This window comes from Biomphalaria glabrata, chromosome 12 (assembly GCF_947242115.1).
Source record: "Biomphalaria glabrata chromosome 12, xgBioGlab47.1, whole genome shotgun sequence".
NCBI lineage: Eukaryota > Metazoa > Mollusca > Gastropoda > Planorbidae > Biomphalaria > Biomphalaria glabrata.
Genome location: NC_074722.1, coordinates 25,046,713 through 25,065,489, shown reverse-complemented (window position 1 = coordinate 25,065,489; position 18,777 = coordinate 25,046,713). Strand labels below are relative to the sequence as shown.

Below are 18,777 nucleotides of genomic sequence, written 5' to 3'. Positions count from 1 at the left end.
GGGGGAGTGGGGAAGTACATCTTTCAATGGTGTGTGTGTGTATGGGGGGTTGTGGGCAAGTGGTGTAGCAACAATAAGTTTAAGAAATACTGTCTTAGATCATCACCTCCAATTTAACATGATGGTTAGAAAAGTTTTCCATTACATTTCAAATATTGGTTTTGAGACATGATTTACATTAAAGGGTAAACAATAAATAAATGTTAAGGACAAAAAAACAAAACACAGTAAAATAAAAAAAAATTATTCACCAGTTTTTCTAGGACTTGTTGACATTTCTCAAGGACATTGATGGGCACTCTGTTGAGAAAAAAAAAATAGAAATTAGCTCACAAGATTGTTCATAGCCTTGTGATTGAGTTCACCTTTCAGAATCCAACAGATTTTAGGACAAACATCATGTGGCTGACAGCTTGCTACTCACCTTTTCTTTGGGTTGGACAAAATGTCCAGAAGACTTTTCATTTTCTTGTGATTCTTCTTGCTGTCTGTGAACATATGATATTATATTAGTACCAGCTTCATACAAATTATATGTATTGTATTTATGTGTATTTTTCTACTGTGTTGTCTTTATATGAGAAACGAGTCCTTGTAATCACAACAAAATTCCGTAAGGATCAATAAAGCAGTCTTAGTCTTATGTTTTATTATATGTATTGTATTTATGTGTATTTTTCTACTGTGTTGTCTTTATATGAGAAACGAGTCCTTGTAATCACAACAAAATTCCGTAAGGATCAATAAAGCAGTCTTAGTCTTATGTTTATTTCATATAAAGTATCTACTTTAAAAAAAAAAAAATGTTTTTGAAAGTTGTAAAGTAGCTATGGTATATAATGCTCGATGCAGCAGCACCTCATGATGCCCTGCAAAAAAAAACTTTTTTTTTCCTTCTCCAAAATAACGTTTACTTGTTAAAGTTTTGCTAATTCAGAATAAATTTAATGCCTTGCTGACTAGTAGTAAATAATGTCTTTTATGTTTCCAGTTTGAGTGAGCAGTCAAATCGACAATTTTTGTTTTTTGAAGGTAGACTTGTAGGTCATTTTATTTCATACAGGAGCCCAAAACCCAAGGTAGGTAAGAAAAAAGACTGCATCTGCCTGCTTTAGATCTAGCAGGAGAAATTTTATGTGTTCTTGTCACTATCTCTAGAAATTCTATATTTTTTAACCTCTGGTGTGCGGCTATTTCAAGAAGAAAGGAAATGAAGATCTATTGTTTGTGGTGATTTTGTTCAAGTGCATTCCTTCAAGAGAATGTATCAGATCACACTGGGTGTGTACTTCAAATGATTGGAATTTAGGTATAACTTTTTTTTACCTACAGATAGATTGTTTTGAGAAACTTGCTTTTACATTTGTTTTTGATGAGCAAAGTTGGAAAGAAACACTAGCTATTTTGCTTCACGTTTTATTTTATAATTTTTTTGATAATGCACAATTAAATATGACATGTTCATTTATGTTCATTTCATTGGACCAGCCAGTTATTAGGACCAAAATGATTGCACTCTGATGGGGTGAGATAAACTGAAGGACACTCAAATAAAATGTTTAACTCTGGCTGTCTCAAACAAGTGAAAAGAGAACTAGGTTCTGTCCAAGACATCAGCATACAAAATTAGGCTTCATGTCTGACTGAACGCTACTTACCTTGAATATTTTGTCATTTACTGTACCTTGAATGTTACAAAGTTTAAGTGAATATCACTTACCTTCATCTGTTTTCTTCTCTGACTCTAGCACAAACTTTCTCAGAGGCTCAATGTAGCAAGAAAGCTTCTCAAGTTTCCTGATGTACTCCTGCTCTTCCAAGGAGGTGCTGGGGGGTCCTGGACTTGGGTCAGACACAGCAGTGCCTGTTTTATAAAACAATCATTTAAATATCAGAGTACAGGATATGAATGGTACCATACAATGGACACATGCTATGACACCAGAAAGAGGGAAGAGATACTAAATAGCATAAAAAATGATCATGTCATTTTTTAATCAAAGCAAAACAAATGAAAAGGATCTATCTGGAAACTATTCCTCAAACCTACTAGGTGCTTTAGAAGATAGTAAAAAATCTCACAGCCCAAAGGATTAGACAGGAAATATGTGTAAATTACTAACCTGGAGTGTGCAACACAGTACTGGGAGATGCCACGCCCATCTGTGGTCGCATACCTGGTGATGGCATCATTCCATGGGGGGATGGAAGCATTGTCAGAGGGGAGCTGAATCAAAACACAGGGAAAAATGTTTTGGTCTTTCTTGTAGTAAAATTGGCATTGCAAAGTTTAAAAAAAAGGAGATAACTCAAAGATGGCCTATTATATTTAGATCTAATGAATTTCATAGGTAATTCCTTTCCAAAATAAGGAATTCAATAAAATTACTTTAAAGTCAAACAAAATCAGACATTAAATAAGCACATTTAAATATTCTTGTTAATATTAATTATTGAAGCAACATAAAAAAACAAACAAGCAGAATAAATTATATAATTTATTTTTAGTGTGAAAGATATTGTAGGAACATTATATAATATTTTTAAAAGTCTAAATTGAATGAATCTGAATCCATGGTGATAAAGATAAGGACAATTATTTAATCAAATTTAGGTTAAACTACAGAAGTAAGTTCATTTATTTGCCAATACCATAAAATAATTACTGTCTCAAATCAGTGGTTACTTACTTCTGAGCTGGTGATTGTACTGGCATACCTTGCAACCCCATGTCTCTACCCTACAGTAACAAGCAAAATTATACATAACTATTTACTTCAAAGTGATCAGTTGTCAGTAATTCTTAAAGTGACTAAAGTAAAAATGAAATTGGGGGTAATAAAACGATTCAACAATTACATTTCTTGGTAAGGAAAGATTGGATGCTAGAGCAGTTGTTTCAATGGTAACTGTCTAAAGGCTCTACTCTTTCATAAAGAATTGATTCTCAATTGAAAACATTTAGATCTAAGTGTGGCTGTTCAAAGCTAAATGATACTTTTTTTTTTTTTTGAGTGAGGGAGGAGGTTGAAGAGCATTTTCTGGGTTAACTTAATATTAGTACATCAGATCACTTTGCCATTTGATTGCACATAGCATATAGGACATTGCAGGATTCAAAATGAGGTAGTTGGTAATACAATGTAAACAGCGGGATAGTGTATAGCATGCTAGTATTTCTTATTTAAAGAAGATACTACATAACACCAAATTAATATTGCATTACTTATTAAGGATATAATATTTACTATGTTGATACTGCAGTGCACATGATGAGTAGAACATCACAACCAATTGGTATTACAGTCCACAATGTAAACAGCATATGGCACCAAAATGACACAACATCCATTTTATTTTATAATTTTTACAATCCATTATAGATGGAATGGAAGTAAGAACAAGATATTGCTCAACATAATCAAGGCTTTAATATACACTTTAATATAACCTTTAAGATTTTTATTTAAACTTTAAGACATTAACCTTTAAGACTTAAATATAGCCTTTAAGACCCAGTTAAATATAAAGATGGTCTGAATGATTGTCTTTTAAATACAATTTAATTTTCATTGTCCTGTTTTGCTCCATTTAAAAAAAAAAAAAATTAAACAACCAAGTTATTCTACTAACCTGCATGTAGTGTCCAGACAAACCAATAGGTCCCATATTTCTGATGGGTCCACCAGGTCCTTGGTAAGATATCTGACGATGTAAAATATAATGTCAACACATTGCTACTACATCTCACCAACTAAAGTGACTTGTAAGATTTAAAGGGTAACATCTCCCCCCTCTCCACCACATAAAAGACTCACCCCAGTTGATGATGGTATAGGTTGTCCCTGCACACCAGCCATACCCTGAGGAGAGGTCACTAAAAAGGCATCTTGTCGCTGAAATGAAAAAAAAAAATACATATACAATTGTATTAATGACCAACTTCATGAAATGTCATCAGGTGAAATATGTGTTGGGTGCTCTCTTGGAAAATCATATAATCATAGGCGAATACTAATCTTGTATCATCTAGTCATTGGATCATAGAGGTTAATGAAAAAAAAAAAAAAAATTTCTAATGTTTAATTGCTGCTAGTTTAAATTTTTTATTTTCTATCTACATAAAACCAAAAAGAATAAGCTTATCAGAACTATTTGATGTAGAATCATAGATATCCAATAGAAACCAATGAAAAACTACCATATCAAACCACTTATTTAGGATACAGCTTAGTGTTTTGTGGTCCTTATCTTTCTAATATTTCAGTTCCAAATGATTCACTTCCTGACCTAAACCTGTCCCTTAATCTGTTGGACCCTTGTGGCACCACACAAGATCTGTTGACCACCTTTCTTCATTCCTCTTTGTCTTTTGCCTGGGATAGAACCGCTTTCAATGGCAGGCCCCTTTTGCATATAACCAATAATATACTTTTCCCCTCCACCCTGGTCACAAAGTTTCCATTCAGTTTGAAATGAGTTGATACTGTTACTTGAGCTAGTCTATTTCCTTTGCCTAACAACAGCTGCAGTATTGGATACATATACCTGCAACTGGGGCATCCTATTCATCATCATTCTCTGTTGCTGCTGCTGCATTTGCTGTTGCTGCTGTTGCCTCATGTCCATCATCCGCTGCTGCTGTGACTGCTGGTTGGCCATTTGCTGCTGGTTGACCATAGGGCCTCCCATTCCTTGCATCATTCCACCTGTGGATCAATGTGTAACTTTTATTTAATGGAGTGTGAGCTATTAACCATTAAATTCTACCATAACAAAGCTGTAATGATGAATACGTAGCTTTTTTAAAATATATACCTTACTTGATATACAATGAATAATATTATACTGACTAGACACATCTTACTAGAACTAAAACAAGCTAGTTATCTGTGTTCAGCATTTTAAACACTGAATTCAAACAAAGATTCTATTTAAACAATTGTATGTGAATGAAGATAAACAAGCTTGATAGATTCTAAAATTTGTCATAATAAAATTCAAGAGAATGTCTGAAGTTTTGTTTTGTATGGCAATGTCTTAGTCTATTCTGTCAACTGCTTGAATCAATTTACCATAAAGAAGTATATAAGTAGGTCTTCTCAAGAATGCTACTAAGCATATAAAATAGCTTTGCTTTAAGAAATATATTATAGAGCTTTCTGTGTAATGTTTGGCTTAAATTACATTTTATTGTAATTATCACAATTAAAACTTATAACAATTTACATCTAGTTCATAATGTTAATTTATAATTTGAGAAACCTTTTAATAAAATGGACACCAATTGTATTGAAAATTAAAAAGAAAACAGATGACAAGGAAGAAGTGAGGAACCTTACAATATCAATAGCCATCCTTTTAATAGGCAGTCAGATAAAGTTGAGCTTACTTATTGTGTCATTTATCCAAGAGAGTGATTGTATATTTCCATTTTCCATCTATTGAAAATTGGCAAAGGAATATATTTTCAAATATTAAATTTAATAAAGTGCTGAGTTCCACTGTGTTAATACATTATTTGGAGATATTGTGAGTCAGATGGACTCAAGTCTTGAACAACAGTGGAAGATAAGTGTACAAATGTAAAAGCACTAATGTCAGATCTTTTATAAAACCTAAAAAATAGATAACATTGTTTCTTGAGAATCCCAAAAGACCCTGCTCATTGACAGACTTTATAAATCACTTTTACACCATTTCAATGCTAATAAATGTATAGGCCTGCAAATCATGTGGCAACAATAATATAAAGAAAAAAAGTTTCATCAAATAGCAAAACATGCAGAACAGATAATATTGTTACAAGACCTCAAGCTTTATGTCAACTATATTTCATGCCTCATCAGAAGAAGATACACAACACAACTATATTCAGTGCTCATAAATGACAATTTAGAGTTTATTGATTTAAGATCATTCTGCAACCTAAATTTTTATATTTTTATATAAACAAATATTATCCAAACTTAGGTCAGTCATGTTCCAAACAGCTGATTTCAAAAACTAAAGACAATTCCATTTGCTTTCAGGATTTGCTAGGAGTTAAAATTGTAAAGGGACAGAGTCTTTAGGAATAAATGTCTAAATTATAATAAGGTTTGACTGTTGTGTGCTAGTGAACTAACTTCAGACAATGCCATAGGGCAGACAACGTCACCATGCTCATACATAACTAGAAGTAAAGTAGTGTAGGATTTTCAATGTCATTATGTTACCTGGTGGAAAATGTTACAAATACTTTACAGGCGTAATATTACATTTTCACAAAGACAAATAAAATGCAATAGCAATTTATCATTACAACTGTCTGTTTAATAGTACACCATTTTAGCAGAGAAAAATCTATGAAGTAAATATCAAAACTGATACTGTAATAAATATTTTCTAAAAATCTAATAATTGTATCTTCAAAGATGAAGAAATTAAAACCAACATTTATTTCATCATACTGAAAGCAACCAAAAATGAAGCAAAAAAAAAAAGCATGTACATTTCAAAGCAAAGAAAAAAAAAAAGTGTGCATTATTACCAGATTACGCTCATTAATAGCTTATTGAATAAAATGAGAGCATACAGTATAGGAGAAATTTCAAACAAACATTATTAGATAGTGAGAAAAGTTATTTTGAAAAAACCCAGAACATAATATCAATATAATAGGCATCAGATTTTATGTTAGTTAAACATTATCATTGCTTAAGGGTTTTTTTTCCCCCCAAAGACTACAAGTGGGCAAGACAGAGTGAGAACCATGAACAAACAAGCAAATACAGAGGTTATTTAATATTAACTTTCCCAGCAGAACTTGGTCAGGTTTGTATTCACTAAAGCAATACAAGGACAGTTGACACTGAGTTGATGGTAAAAGCAAACAAAACAGCTCAGAGCATGCTGTAATAGAGCTATGTAAAATGCAGACAGTATACACTATTACCAAAGTAATGGTAAATCAGGAATAACAGGAATAAACCAGCAACCAGATAGCATGCATACAGCAAGACTGGAGGGGTCAAACAGTTTAAACATTCAAAGGTTACCTAAAGAATCAAACTGGTTTACGAACTGGTCACCTAGGCCCACAAAACAAGAAAAAAAAATCAAATAAAAAAGCATGAAACTATAATTATACAAGTGGATAAAGTAGCTGAGGGGTAAAATCCTTAGCTTCAAAACTTTGGTTCAAATCTTGGTAAAAATAAAAGAGGGCAGGGGTTGTATTTTCGAGTTAGGGTACTTAGATGAGGATGTGGTTCACAAGGGGAAAAAACTATAACCTGTTAGGGGTACATGTAAGAAAGAATAAGAATACTGTTGATCAAATTAAAACCCATGTGTAAATATATTTTTCTAAACAAGGAAATAAGAATACTGTTGATCACATTCAAACCCATGTATAAATATATTTTTCTAAACAAGCGGAAAATATAAAAAGAAACAAAAGAAACAAAAAAAAAAAAACAATTTGAAGGCAGTAAAAAAATGTCTTAACCAAACACTAGTTAAAAACTGCCAATAGTTCCTTTAATAAAGTTCAAGATAAAAGCATGATCTCACAGGCTACAAATGTCATAATTTGAAAGCCATTTAAAAGATCACAAAGCTAGTCTTACCACAGGCTACAAGAATCACAAATTACTGAGTCAGTAAGTGTGCTTGTTTTGAGTGACTTGGTATTGTGTGTGTATTGACAGACTTTGTTATTGTTTGGCTGAGTGAACTGATCAAGTGTTTGAAGTGTGTTTCAAGAATGACTGTGTAGGGGCTAGTTGACAGGAGAGTGCTGATACAGAAAGAATGCTTCAAATGACTAAGAAATAAAGTTGCACAGTAACATGAGGGTGTTGTAGACTTTCAATGAAATCTTTCTTTCTATTACACAAGGGTGTCATTGAAATAGGGACATCGTGTCAGAGAAAGCTAGATCATGCTGAAGAAAAATTTCATTAGGATATCTATGCAAAACTTTTTCAATTAATTTCACTAAACACTTTACTCAACCCAAATAAAAACAACAATTAATGGTCATTCAAAACAAGAACACTTACTAGTGCAACTCTAAAGTTAGTCAAAGTTCCCCTTTCAGACCTTGTGGTCTATGGGGCAGATGATGAAAAAGTCATCTGATTCTGTGGCCTACGCCTTTACTTTTCCCCAACTAATGTAAGGTATCCATTAGAGCTGGGTGGACTCAGAGTAGCCCAAAGATCCCAAAATTAAAAATCCAAGTCTTCAACAGGATTCCTACTTGGGACCCCCGTTTAGAAGCCAAGTGCTTTACCGCTCAGCCACTGCAGCTCCAAAAGCTAGTCATGGCATAGGCTTAACTGTTATAATCATAAAGTATTTTCAATGTTACCCCATTACCTAATCTTAAAACTTATTTTGTTATTGGGCAGCTAGCAGCAACAAGCCTCTAGCACGTAGACCTAATTTATGCCAGAAATTATATGTGCTGACAGAATTTTAGCAATTGAAGTGGACGAAAAAGTCTAGAGAGGTGTGGGGGTTTCATAAAGAAAAATTATCCATCTAAAGGTCGTCCACTTTTATGAAAAACATTTGTTTTGTTTTTTTTGTTATAAAGTTGACCTTTTGTATCGCCTCAACTTATACACTTTGTCCCAGCAACTAGGAGCTGCTAGAACTGACCTTTGGGGATGTCAAATAGTAATGATAAATCAAGAAAAGAAAATTATACATCAAACCAAGTTTATTGTCTGTTTCTCTAGTTATCAATTTAGCAAAGTAGCAGAAACTAAATAATCAAAACATTGGAAATCAATGAAAGTGGCCTTTTAAGAAATGTGCATGGTAGTGTTAAGATTTTTTAAAAATTGCTCACAATTTAATAAAATAATTTTTAAGCAGTTATTTAACCGAATTGCAAAACATGATTATTGCAATTATTAAGATTGAAAGGTATGAAATCTATAGAGACGAATTTAATGTTGGAACAAAATCTTATCTTACCAGTTTGCTCATACGACCCGCCAAACATTTCTCCATGCTGTTGGCGCCCCATGGATGGTCCAGCTAGGCTCTGAAGTGCATTCATAGGGTCCTGGTCTTGTCCTGACACTGAAACCTGTGGTCTCATTGGACCTCCTGGCTGACCCATGTTTGGACCCATGTTAAGGTTCATTTTTTTATCTTTATCTCAAAAGAAACCATGCAAAAAAAAAAAAAAAAAATTAATATGAACACAACAAAAGCTCAATTGAGATAATAACCTCTATGACTTTTGAACACTTGAAAGGAGGGTTGAATGGTCAAGCTGTCATCTAGCCCTCGCTCAATTACTGGTAGTGAAACTTTAAGTTTGAATCAGACTTTAGAACCCAGAGGTTGAATGTACAAGCACTAGTTAAATCTGAATGAGGTAAGCCTGGAACAGGCATAAAGATTATGTTACACTGTTTCCTCTTCTTCCCTCTATAGTGAGGTTATGCAAAATAGGAACAAAGTGACCTGCATTTTAGTTTGTTTGGTCAGGATAGCCTTCACCATAGGGAGGACTAATCAGGGCACCTTGTGTTTGCTCAGATTCTGCAGGCTTTTGGTCATTGCCCCAACACTTAAAACACTTTATACAGATTTTGGATGGTCAGTTAGGAAGAAGTTGAGTTCTGTACTTGTTATCAGAACTCTACAAAATGTAAACAGAACTAGAGTGGAATATAAAATCAGTTGGCCACTGTGAGAACTCTACAAAGTGTAACCAGAACTAGAGTGGAATATAAAAGCAGTTGGCCACTGTGAGAACTCTACAGCACCCTTCTAAATAATATATTACACAATTAAAAGTTAGGCAATCCATCACTGAGTAAAGGCACCTATTTTTTTACAAAAAAAAAAAAAAAAAAAAAAGCACTGGATCTAAGTAATATTAAAATTGACAAAAAATATTACATCAACTGTAATCGACTCCCCATATGATAAACATTGCATTTCAACTATCAATTATAAGTGACTAAATAACTAAAATCTCTCTTTTACATTAGACTACTAGACTGACAAACTAGTTTACATACTTTGGTCTGAAACTGTAAGCAAGAGACGAGCCACAAGATCCAAATACTCTTCCTAAACAAACAAAAAATGTTTGAATACATTAATGTTTTTATTGTACTTCTTAATTTCTTTATTAAGTTAAATATTTTAAAATTATATCATTTATGTTTTCTATAAGACTTTCTTTTTCTTCAACCAGACAGCTTTTTGTTGCAAAGCAATTACTGCCAAGGAAAAGAAGCATGCTGTTTTTTCAGCTGCTGCAGACTGGCATACAAAGTTTTAGTTATGCTGGTTTGTTGTGGTAATAGGTCTGTCTTAGGTTATTCTATCAAACCTAAGAAGCGCCATATTGCAAATTTCAAAGGGTAGAAATCTGAGTGTCTTACATTCAGACTGTGGTTTACAATCATGGTTCGAAATTTAAGACTTGTAAACTTATTGCCACGCCACATCTGCTAACTTTATTGTGGCATTCTATTTACTTTCATGACTTATGTTTTGTGGATGGTTGACACTTTGGAAGGTCAAGGCTACCTGGGGGAATTTCACAGACCTCGTACTGCAACATTCTTCCATAGACTCAAACTGGAATGTATCTGCCTCATGTTTCTGCCATTGCCTGATAAACATCAAGATCTAATTTCACTGGTGCTTTTTTGCAAGCAGCATCCCAATCTGCTTGAATTTCATTTTTCCCTTTCCTTTGTCCACAATATTGATATGCAGGTATTAGTGATTTTATAGACACTTGTAGCAAACCCAACTGATGGACAAAACAAAAGAAATGGGGCAAAGGACACAATTAGATATTATTTAATTAGGTGAGCATATTCACAAGCACAAGGAAGGGTATTAACTGCTCCCTTGCTCTTCATCAGCCCTCATTTTGTTTTTCTATCTGTGCGACAAGCAATGGAAAAGGTGCAGCTTCAGTTCATGTCAATTTTTTAATTGAACCCCCAAAATGGGGTGTGACTTAGTTTCTAGCTTAGACTCTATAGAAAACTGTTTCCTTTTTTTTCTTTTACAATATTATAGCCATTTCTCTTTTCAAAATATTTTATTAAAAAATAAAATTTAAAACGTAAATAACAAAATCAAGAAAATTTAAAACTCTGGTTATAGGTTTAAATAAGTTTTTTTTGTGTTTTTTTTTTTATGTTTTTGTATAACGCCCTTTCATTTTTAAAGCATGCTAAGCCCACTATGGTCCAATATCTTTTATCGACCATTGGAGAGAAGGGGTATATGGTAAATGTTTTTTTTCTGATGCCTTTAGACATTCAATCAACACAGCTAAGCTTGAATCAAGATTCAAACTTTATAGATAGCCAAGCAGTTTTTGCCACATGTCTTGGTTAGAATGTACTTACTCTTGTACGAGCTTTGTTGAACACATAATCTTCCATTTCAGAACTAGTTTTGGGCATCTGGGTCTGACTATTTCTCATAACTTCTTCCCTGAAATAATAGATTCAAAATAAGTTATTTAAAAAAAAAAAGTGTGCATCATTTGTTTTACATAAAGCTGTGCGCTCATTAACTATGAACATTTTATTATGCACCTTCATTTATTAAAATATATCAAGGCCAGCAAAACAACAACTTGTTCAACAACACTTTCTTTCCAGAACTGCGGACAAGAAATGAGCTGATTTCTTTCTCATTCTCTTAGCAATGACTGGTTCATCCATTTTGAGCTTGGTGATGTTCGTACCAGATGTACAGTATGCCTCCATTTTGTCTGATCTTGTGTGGTTTCCTACCACATGTTTTCTTTCATGCCTGTAGTCCTCAGATATCACTTGCAGACATCTCTGTAGGTTAGCCTTGGAATCTCTTGGGTCTGACTCCCTCAGCAAGCTCAGCATTGAGGATGTTAAAAGGAATTCTTCCATTTAGCATACCTGTGACAAATTCGAGCCATCATAGTCTTCTGCATGTCAAAAGAGCATAGATGATGTGTGTATGGTCAGTTTCAAAACTTATTTAGAAACAAGATGCCTCCAGGAGATGCACATTATGAGCCACAGGTAGCGCAAGTGAAAACTGTTTAATTTATTATCTTGGTGCATGCATGTTGATAAGCTCTCACTATCATAAAGAAGAGATTCACCATAAAAGCATTTTGTTTGCCATTGTCAGTTTAGTAATTACCCAGACATCAGAGTCATCAGAATATTCAGAGTGATTGTACAATGCAAATGGAGCGATGGTTAGAGCAGTATGCAAATTCTACTAGATGTTACTACTATTATATAGAATAGGGAGGCGAAAAAAAAAAAATCTTTGAAAAAACAATTTTTCGTTAGTACATCATTAAGATACTTTAAAAGAACTTTCTAATGGTGTATAAATTATGACTGTATGTTTAACATTAAGAAAGTTATGATTTTTTTTGTGCCGTTTTGACCTAACATTGGTTGACATGGAAAAAGTGAAGTGAGAGCTTGTCGCTGGCTCAGCCGGCGAGACACACCCCCAAGGTCAAAAGTTAAAAAGTTGGAATTGAGTTTCATAGACAATAGATCTACTTATTAAATAAGAAATTTAATAGTAGATCTAGTATTCGTAGTAAATTTCTAGCTCACAATTCTGATTTCATTTATAATTATGAACGTCAGTTGTTTAAAATGTAAATATTGATGAAATAAACAAATTATCGGGTCTAGATCTACAAGAAATGTCAGAGAGGCGGGACAAAATGGCGAAATTGTGATGGCAGAAAATAGCAAAATATTTTAAAATTGGGATCAAAATCGCAGGAAACAATTTTTTTTCAAATGCGTTTTTAAAAAAATTGCAAGGTAAAAAATCTTTCAAAAGTATCTAGATCTGTAGCTAATAATATCTGCTACAAGATTATAATTTCATTTGTTGGTGACAAACAATATCTTCTATAAAAAAAAAATAAAACCTGAAAAGTCCATTGAGGTCAATGTTATTTTTTTTTTTTTCAAGTTTGTTCGATGTTGACAATAGATCGATCTGAAAATTGGTAGGAATATAGCCAGAAACATGTACTATTAGCAGGAAAAAAATCAACAGGGTACGACTTTTCTGTGATGAGTATCAGCAAAAATAAAAATGTATATACTTTCAATGCAAAATATTTAAATTGAAAGTTTTCTTTTTCAAAAAGTTGTTAAAGACAAAAATGTTCTCCATCATCAAAAGTAATCGAATTCACTCTTTTTAGCAATGATATCTTTATATATAGTGAGCATAATCGATTTCAAACAAAGAACTATGTAGCAGTAAGGAAAACTCTTGTCTCAAGTTTTATGTCATTTTTTGGACACCGGAAGTTCCGGAATTTCACCTCCCTATATAAAAGAAATTAGACTTATAATACTAATATTAAATATATTTTAAATAATTTTTTTATAGATGATAATACTAATATTACTAAATAATTAATAACAGAGATTGTCACTGCCGTCAGATCTAAATTAAAAAAGGAGGTGTTTCAACGATAATAATTAATTTAACACATTCTCCTATAGTGCACAAGGCAAAATCGTAATAAGAAATATTATTGGGATTAATAAATCTATGATTTTTTCAATGAATAAATGTGACCTAGATCGAGATATCTAGAATATTTAATTTATGAATGAAAGAAAAAGTGCGGGCTGCTAATTTGAAGCCAGAGACCATGCCCACTGCAGGTGATCACGCCAGGCGAGCGCTGGTGGTGAGGAGAGGTATACACTAAACGTGTAGTGTCACAACCTATCATACAGGCAGTGGAGGGAAGTGGGAGAGAGTCATGAAAAAACAAAGAAAAGCATCTATGGGAGGGAGGGGATGTTAAGGTGTAACAAAACGAACATCCAAATTATGAAAAGAAGAGGGTCCTTGGATGGGAATTAAAAGAAAGAGAATACATGTAGCCTAGTTGAAAATATCATGTTTATTAAATTATAATAATTAATTTATAGATCTATAATTTATATAGATTTTTTAAATTTCTGTCTGTTTCTACATATAGATTATATAGGTAGGCATATATAAATAAATAAACTATAAACAATATATATATATATTGTTACGAATCTCACTATCCAGGCTCTCTGCAAACTGCACCATACACCACCAACTCAAAGAACTTGACAAGTCAGGGCTCCAAAATAACGTAAAGGTTTAATGTCCATAACAGCCAATACTGTACAATTGGCAACACGTACACTGTACAAATATCTCTCCGATAACACTGTTCCGCAGTATCAACTCTTGCACTGGCCTCTCCGTCTCGTTCCGGGCTTGCACTGGGTTCAACAGTTCAGGACTGACCTCACACACTAGGCTCGTTGTGTCGGACTAGATCGCAGACCAAGATCAAGACGCCAGCCGTCTCAACTGTACTTGACAGTACTCCGCACTGAACCGTCGCAATGCTCCGTACAGAACCACACCGCTGAACTGTGCTGTAGTCGACCGGACTGTAGTGAACCGGGCTCTGAACCCCTGCCGTGAACCGTCTTGACTGTGACACCTCCGCTCTTATATAGGGTCCCTACTGGCCTTCTCGAACCGGACAGAACGCCGCTCGACGTTTCTAGGTGGTCAGATGACTACAACTCTCGTGACACTCCTGAGTTCTGTTCACGACGTCGATCCTTCCCGGACCGCCGTCGATCCTTCCCGAACCGCCGTGTTGACACTCGTCTCGGCTGACCGTCGTAACTCGTCACGGTTGACCGCTCGTCTAGCGCTGGCCTGGTGCGATTTGCGTCGGCTGATTACACTCACACCACTACCCCCATCTGTGCAACCACCAAGTTTATAACACTGCCCCCTCCTTAGATCTGTCCGTCCCGGACAGAATCAACATCATGGCATTGGCTGTGAAGTTTCATCGCTGTAGGTGGGGGTCGATCGGTGGCAGTTGGCTTGCCTCTTGAGCTTGATGGAGCCATCCATGTTGCAGTCAGCTTCCTTCTTCTCCTCCAGTTTGCCTTGACCTGGTTGCCCCGCCGTCGTGCTTTCATTGCCATCCACGTGGAATTCAGAAGACGTTTTCTTCTCCTCCAGTTAGCCTTCATCTGGGTGTATCGACGTCGTGATCGCATCGTCATCCATACTGCACTCAGCAAAAGTCGCCTTCTTCTTCTTCTCCGCCAGTTGGTCTTCATGTGGCTGCAGTGATATTGAGGTTGCATCGTCATCCATCTTGCATTCAACAAAAGTAGCCTTCTTCTTCTTCGCCAGTTGGTCTTCATGTGACTGCAGTGATGTCGTGGTCGCGTCGCTCTCTTGTCGTTCGGTATTGAGGGCAGCCGTTTGGCACATGGAAAGGTATCGGATGTAAGGGCTGGGGATACCAAGATTGTTGGCAAAAGAGGTGGCTTCATAGGGCTTTGCGAAGAAGGACTGGGATGGGCTTCAAATCCACAGGACAGGGAATTGTGGGACAGGTCATCATCTCCAGCCTTGTCTGGAGGGCATGCTCGTGGGGCAGGTTGGCAACACTCCTCGTGCAAAGATCCCTCGTCTTCGGCTTCAGGCTCCATTCGGCTTTCTTTACCACCATCAGGACCTCTCTCTTTCGTCTCAGTATCGGGCCAATCACTTGTTGGTTTCAGACCTTGTCGATGACTTTCGTCTTTCAAATGTCCATCAATGTCAACGTCAGACTGCCTTGGATTCTCTTTACCACCATCAGGACTTTCCTCTCCAGTCTTGGCAGCTGGACCAACGTCTGTTAGGTTCGGACCTGGCTGGTATCTCTCAACTTGCATATGTCTCTCAACGGCTTCGTCAGGTTTCAATGGGTCATCATGATCACCACCAAGGCTCCTCTCTCTGGCTTTAGCATCTGAACGAATGTCTGAGTTGTTGATTCTCTCCTCCACAGCAGGTATGCGTTGGTTCATGGCGGCTATCTTGGTGTTCATGGCATCTATCTTGGAATTGGTGTTTTCCAGCCCCGAGTTCATAGCTGCCATCTGTTCCTGCATGGTACTGGTGATCTGTTGCTGCATACTACTGGTGAGCTGTTCCAGCAAGTCCGGTTCGACTTCAAAAAGATATGTGTCCGGATCTTCATTTTCTTCCAACATGTCTTCTCGGAGGCGTGCTTGTAAAGTTTCCTTGTTTCCATATGCCTTCAGCCTTCGTCCACGGAGTTCTTCCTTCAGTTCTCTAAATTCAAGTTCGTACAGCAGTTTCAGACGAGCCATAGTAGATCCGATCCAATCCGATTCCGATCCCACTTCTGACACCAGTTGTTACGAATCTCACTATCCAGGCTCTCTGCAAACTGCACCATACACCACCAACTCAAAGAACTTGACAAGTCAGGGCTCCAAAATAACGTAAAGGTTTAATGTCCATAACAGCCAATACTGTACAATTGGCAACACGTACACTGTACAAATATCTCTCCGATAACACTGTTCCGCAGTATCAACTCTTGCACTGGCCTCTCCGTCTCGTTCCGGGCTTACACTGGGTTCAACAGTTCAGGACTGACTTCACACACTAGGCTCGTTGTGTCGGACTAGATTGCAGACCAAGATCAAGACGCCAGCCGTCTCAACTGTACTTGACAGTACTCCGCACTGAACCGTCGTAATGCTCCGTACAGAACCACACCGCTGAACTGTGCTGTAGTCGACCGGACTGTAGTGAACCGGGCTCTGAACCCCTGCCGTGAACCGTCTTGACTGCGACACCTCCGCTCTTATATAGGGTCCCTACTGGCCTTCTCGAACCGGACAGAACGCCGCTCGACGTTTCTAGGTGGTCAGATGACTACAACTCTCGTGACACTCCTGAGTTCTGTTCACGACGTCGATCCTTCCCGGACCGCCGTGTTGACACTCGTCTCGGCTGACCGTCGTAACTCGTCACGGTTGACCGCTCGTCTAGCGCTGGCCTGGTGCGATTTGCGTCGGCTGACTACACTCACACCACTACCCCCATCTGTGCAACCACCAAGTTTATAACAATATATATTGTTACGAATCTCACTATCCAGGCTCTCTGCAAACTGCACCATACACCACCAACTTAAAAAACTTAACAACTCAGGGCTCCAAAGTAACGTAACACTTTAATAGTTGAATAAATAACAGCCAATACTGTACAATTGGCAACATGTACACTGTACAAATATCTCTCCGATAACACCGTACCGCTGTATCAACTCTTGCACTGGCCTCTCCGTCTCGTTCGGGGCTTGCACTGGGTTCAACAGTTCAGGACTGACTTCACACACTAGGCTCGTTGTGTCGGACTCGATCGCAGACCAAGATCAAGGCGCCAGTCGTCTCAACTGTACTTGACAGTATTCCGCACTGAACCGTCGTAATGCTCTGTACAGAACCACACCGTTGAACTGTGCTGTAGTTGACCATGTTCTGAGCCCCTGTCGTGAACCGTCTCTCGTGAACCTTGCTGTATTGAGCCCTTTTTCTCGACCGTCTTGACTGCTACACCTCCGCTCTTATATACGGTCCCTGCTGGCCTTCTCGAACCGGACAGAACGCCGCTCGACGTTTTTAGGTGGTCAGATGACTACAACTCTCGTGACGCTTCTGAGCTCTGTTCACGACGTCGATCCTTCCCGAACCACCATGTCGTAACTCGTCATGGTTGACTGCTCGTCTAGCGCTGTCCTGGGGCGATTTGCGTCGGCACCACCAGGTTTATAACAATATATATATATATATATATAGAGAGAGAGAGGGAGATGGGCAATATACTATAAATACATATTGCAGAAGTGAATCTCTACTTCTTTTAATACAATCTAAATAATTTTTAATTAACACAGATATATAATTTATTAGCAATAACATAGTGGTGTTTCTTAACAGAGCTCAATGTGCGCTATAGGCGTAAAGGAGAAAGCACAAAAACTGCCTTTTTATTATAGCCTATATAGGAGCATGAAGACAATGAAGTGACCCAATTTATTTTAAAATAAAATCTTCATTATGATTATGAGTGGTAATTCAAAGAAACACCGCTATTTTTAATTTATAGTCCTTTCTTTAGTTGCAGAATAAGAATCTGCTTTCAGTTTTTTTGTAAGTTAAACCTTCACCAAATGAAAAAATGAAATAAAAATTTGACCTAGATCTAGTAATATAAGAATCTAATAGATCTATTAGATAGAGTTTCATAGGATGATAGTGATAGAGACAGAGTCTAGAGTCTAGACTGAGACTCCTACTGAGTCCTACGACTCCTACTCCTACTCTAAGTCTAACTCTTAGTACTCTAACTCTTACTACTTAGACTCTTAGAAATATTTTTTTAGATGAGAGATCTAAGTTGAAATGAAAGTACCACTGGTAGACTAGAACTAGTAAGATCTTAAGAGATAAAGATCTAGATCTATACTAAATTACTGAATTTTTATATCTTACAGCCTATTAACTATTTTCATTCGAAATGAAGCCGCAGGATAATCTTCCTGCATTCTGTTTGGATCCGACATTTTTCTTTTTAAATGAAAACAAGTTAATATTTTTAGTTTTTCTGAACTGCCAACTGAAAAATTATTACAATCCTAACTTTTAAATTGTATGCTAAAATGTCTGAGAGAAGGAAAACGAGAGAAGAAAACATAAGTCAAGTCGTAAATAAAGCATAAATTGACCTGTAATTAATGTTTTTTTTTTAAATTGTGACCTAAGCGACGGCTGCTTCACACATTAAATTCTTAGGAAGTTATGAGGATCTCATTTTTGCAACTTTTCTAGTTTCATCTTACTCTTCAATAAGACTTTGATTTATATACAGATA

The 18,777-nt window shown here is 36.3% G+C and overlaps 1 protein-coding gene across 4 annotated transcripts in view; it reads right to left on the bottom strand.

Annotated features, from left to right (window-relative positions):
• Positions 1-18,529, bottom strand: part of LOC106071842 (mediator of RNA polymerase II transcription subunit 15-like) — a 128,475-nt gene extending 109,946 nt beyond the window's left edge. The window contains exons 1-13 of one of the 4 annotated variants that reach the window (XM_056007140.1): positions 18,399-18,529; positions 11,391-11,478; positions 10,035-10,086; positions 8,974-9,159; positions 7,041-7,073; positions 4,549-4,709; positions 3,819-3,896; positions 3,634-3,705; positions 2,691-2,740; positions 2,124-2,227; positions 1,721-1,864; positions 425-488; positions 252-300 (exon numbers count right to left, since the gene is read on the bottom strand). In XM_056007140.1, the coding sequence (XP_055863115.1) occupies positions 252-300; positions 425-488; positions 1,721-1,864; positions 2,124-2,227; positions 2,691-2,740; positions 3,634-3,705; positions 3,819-3,896; positions 4,549-4,709; positions 7,041-7,073; positions 8,974-9,159; positions 10,035-10,086; positions 11,391-11,478; positions 18,399-18,469 (1,152 nt within the window). In that variant the 5' untranslated portion in view covers positions 18,470-18,529. The remainder of the gene's footprint in view (positions 1-251; positions 301-424; positions 489-1,720; positions 1,865-2,123; positions 2,228-2,690; positions 2,741-3,633; positions 3,706-3,818; positions 3,897-4,548; positions 4,710-7,040; positions 7,074-8,973; positions 9,160-10,034; positions 10,087-11,390; positions 11,479-18,398) is intronic. The other 3 variants (XM_056007142.1, XM_056007141.1, XM_056007143.1) reach the window with 3 other exon arrangements.
• Positions 18,530-18,777: the final 248 nt, after the last annotated feature.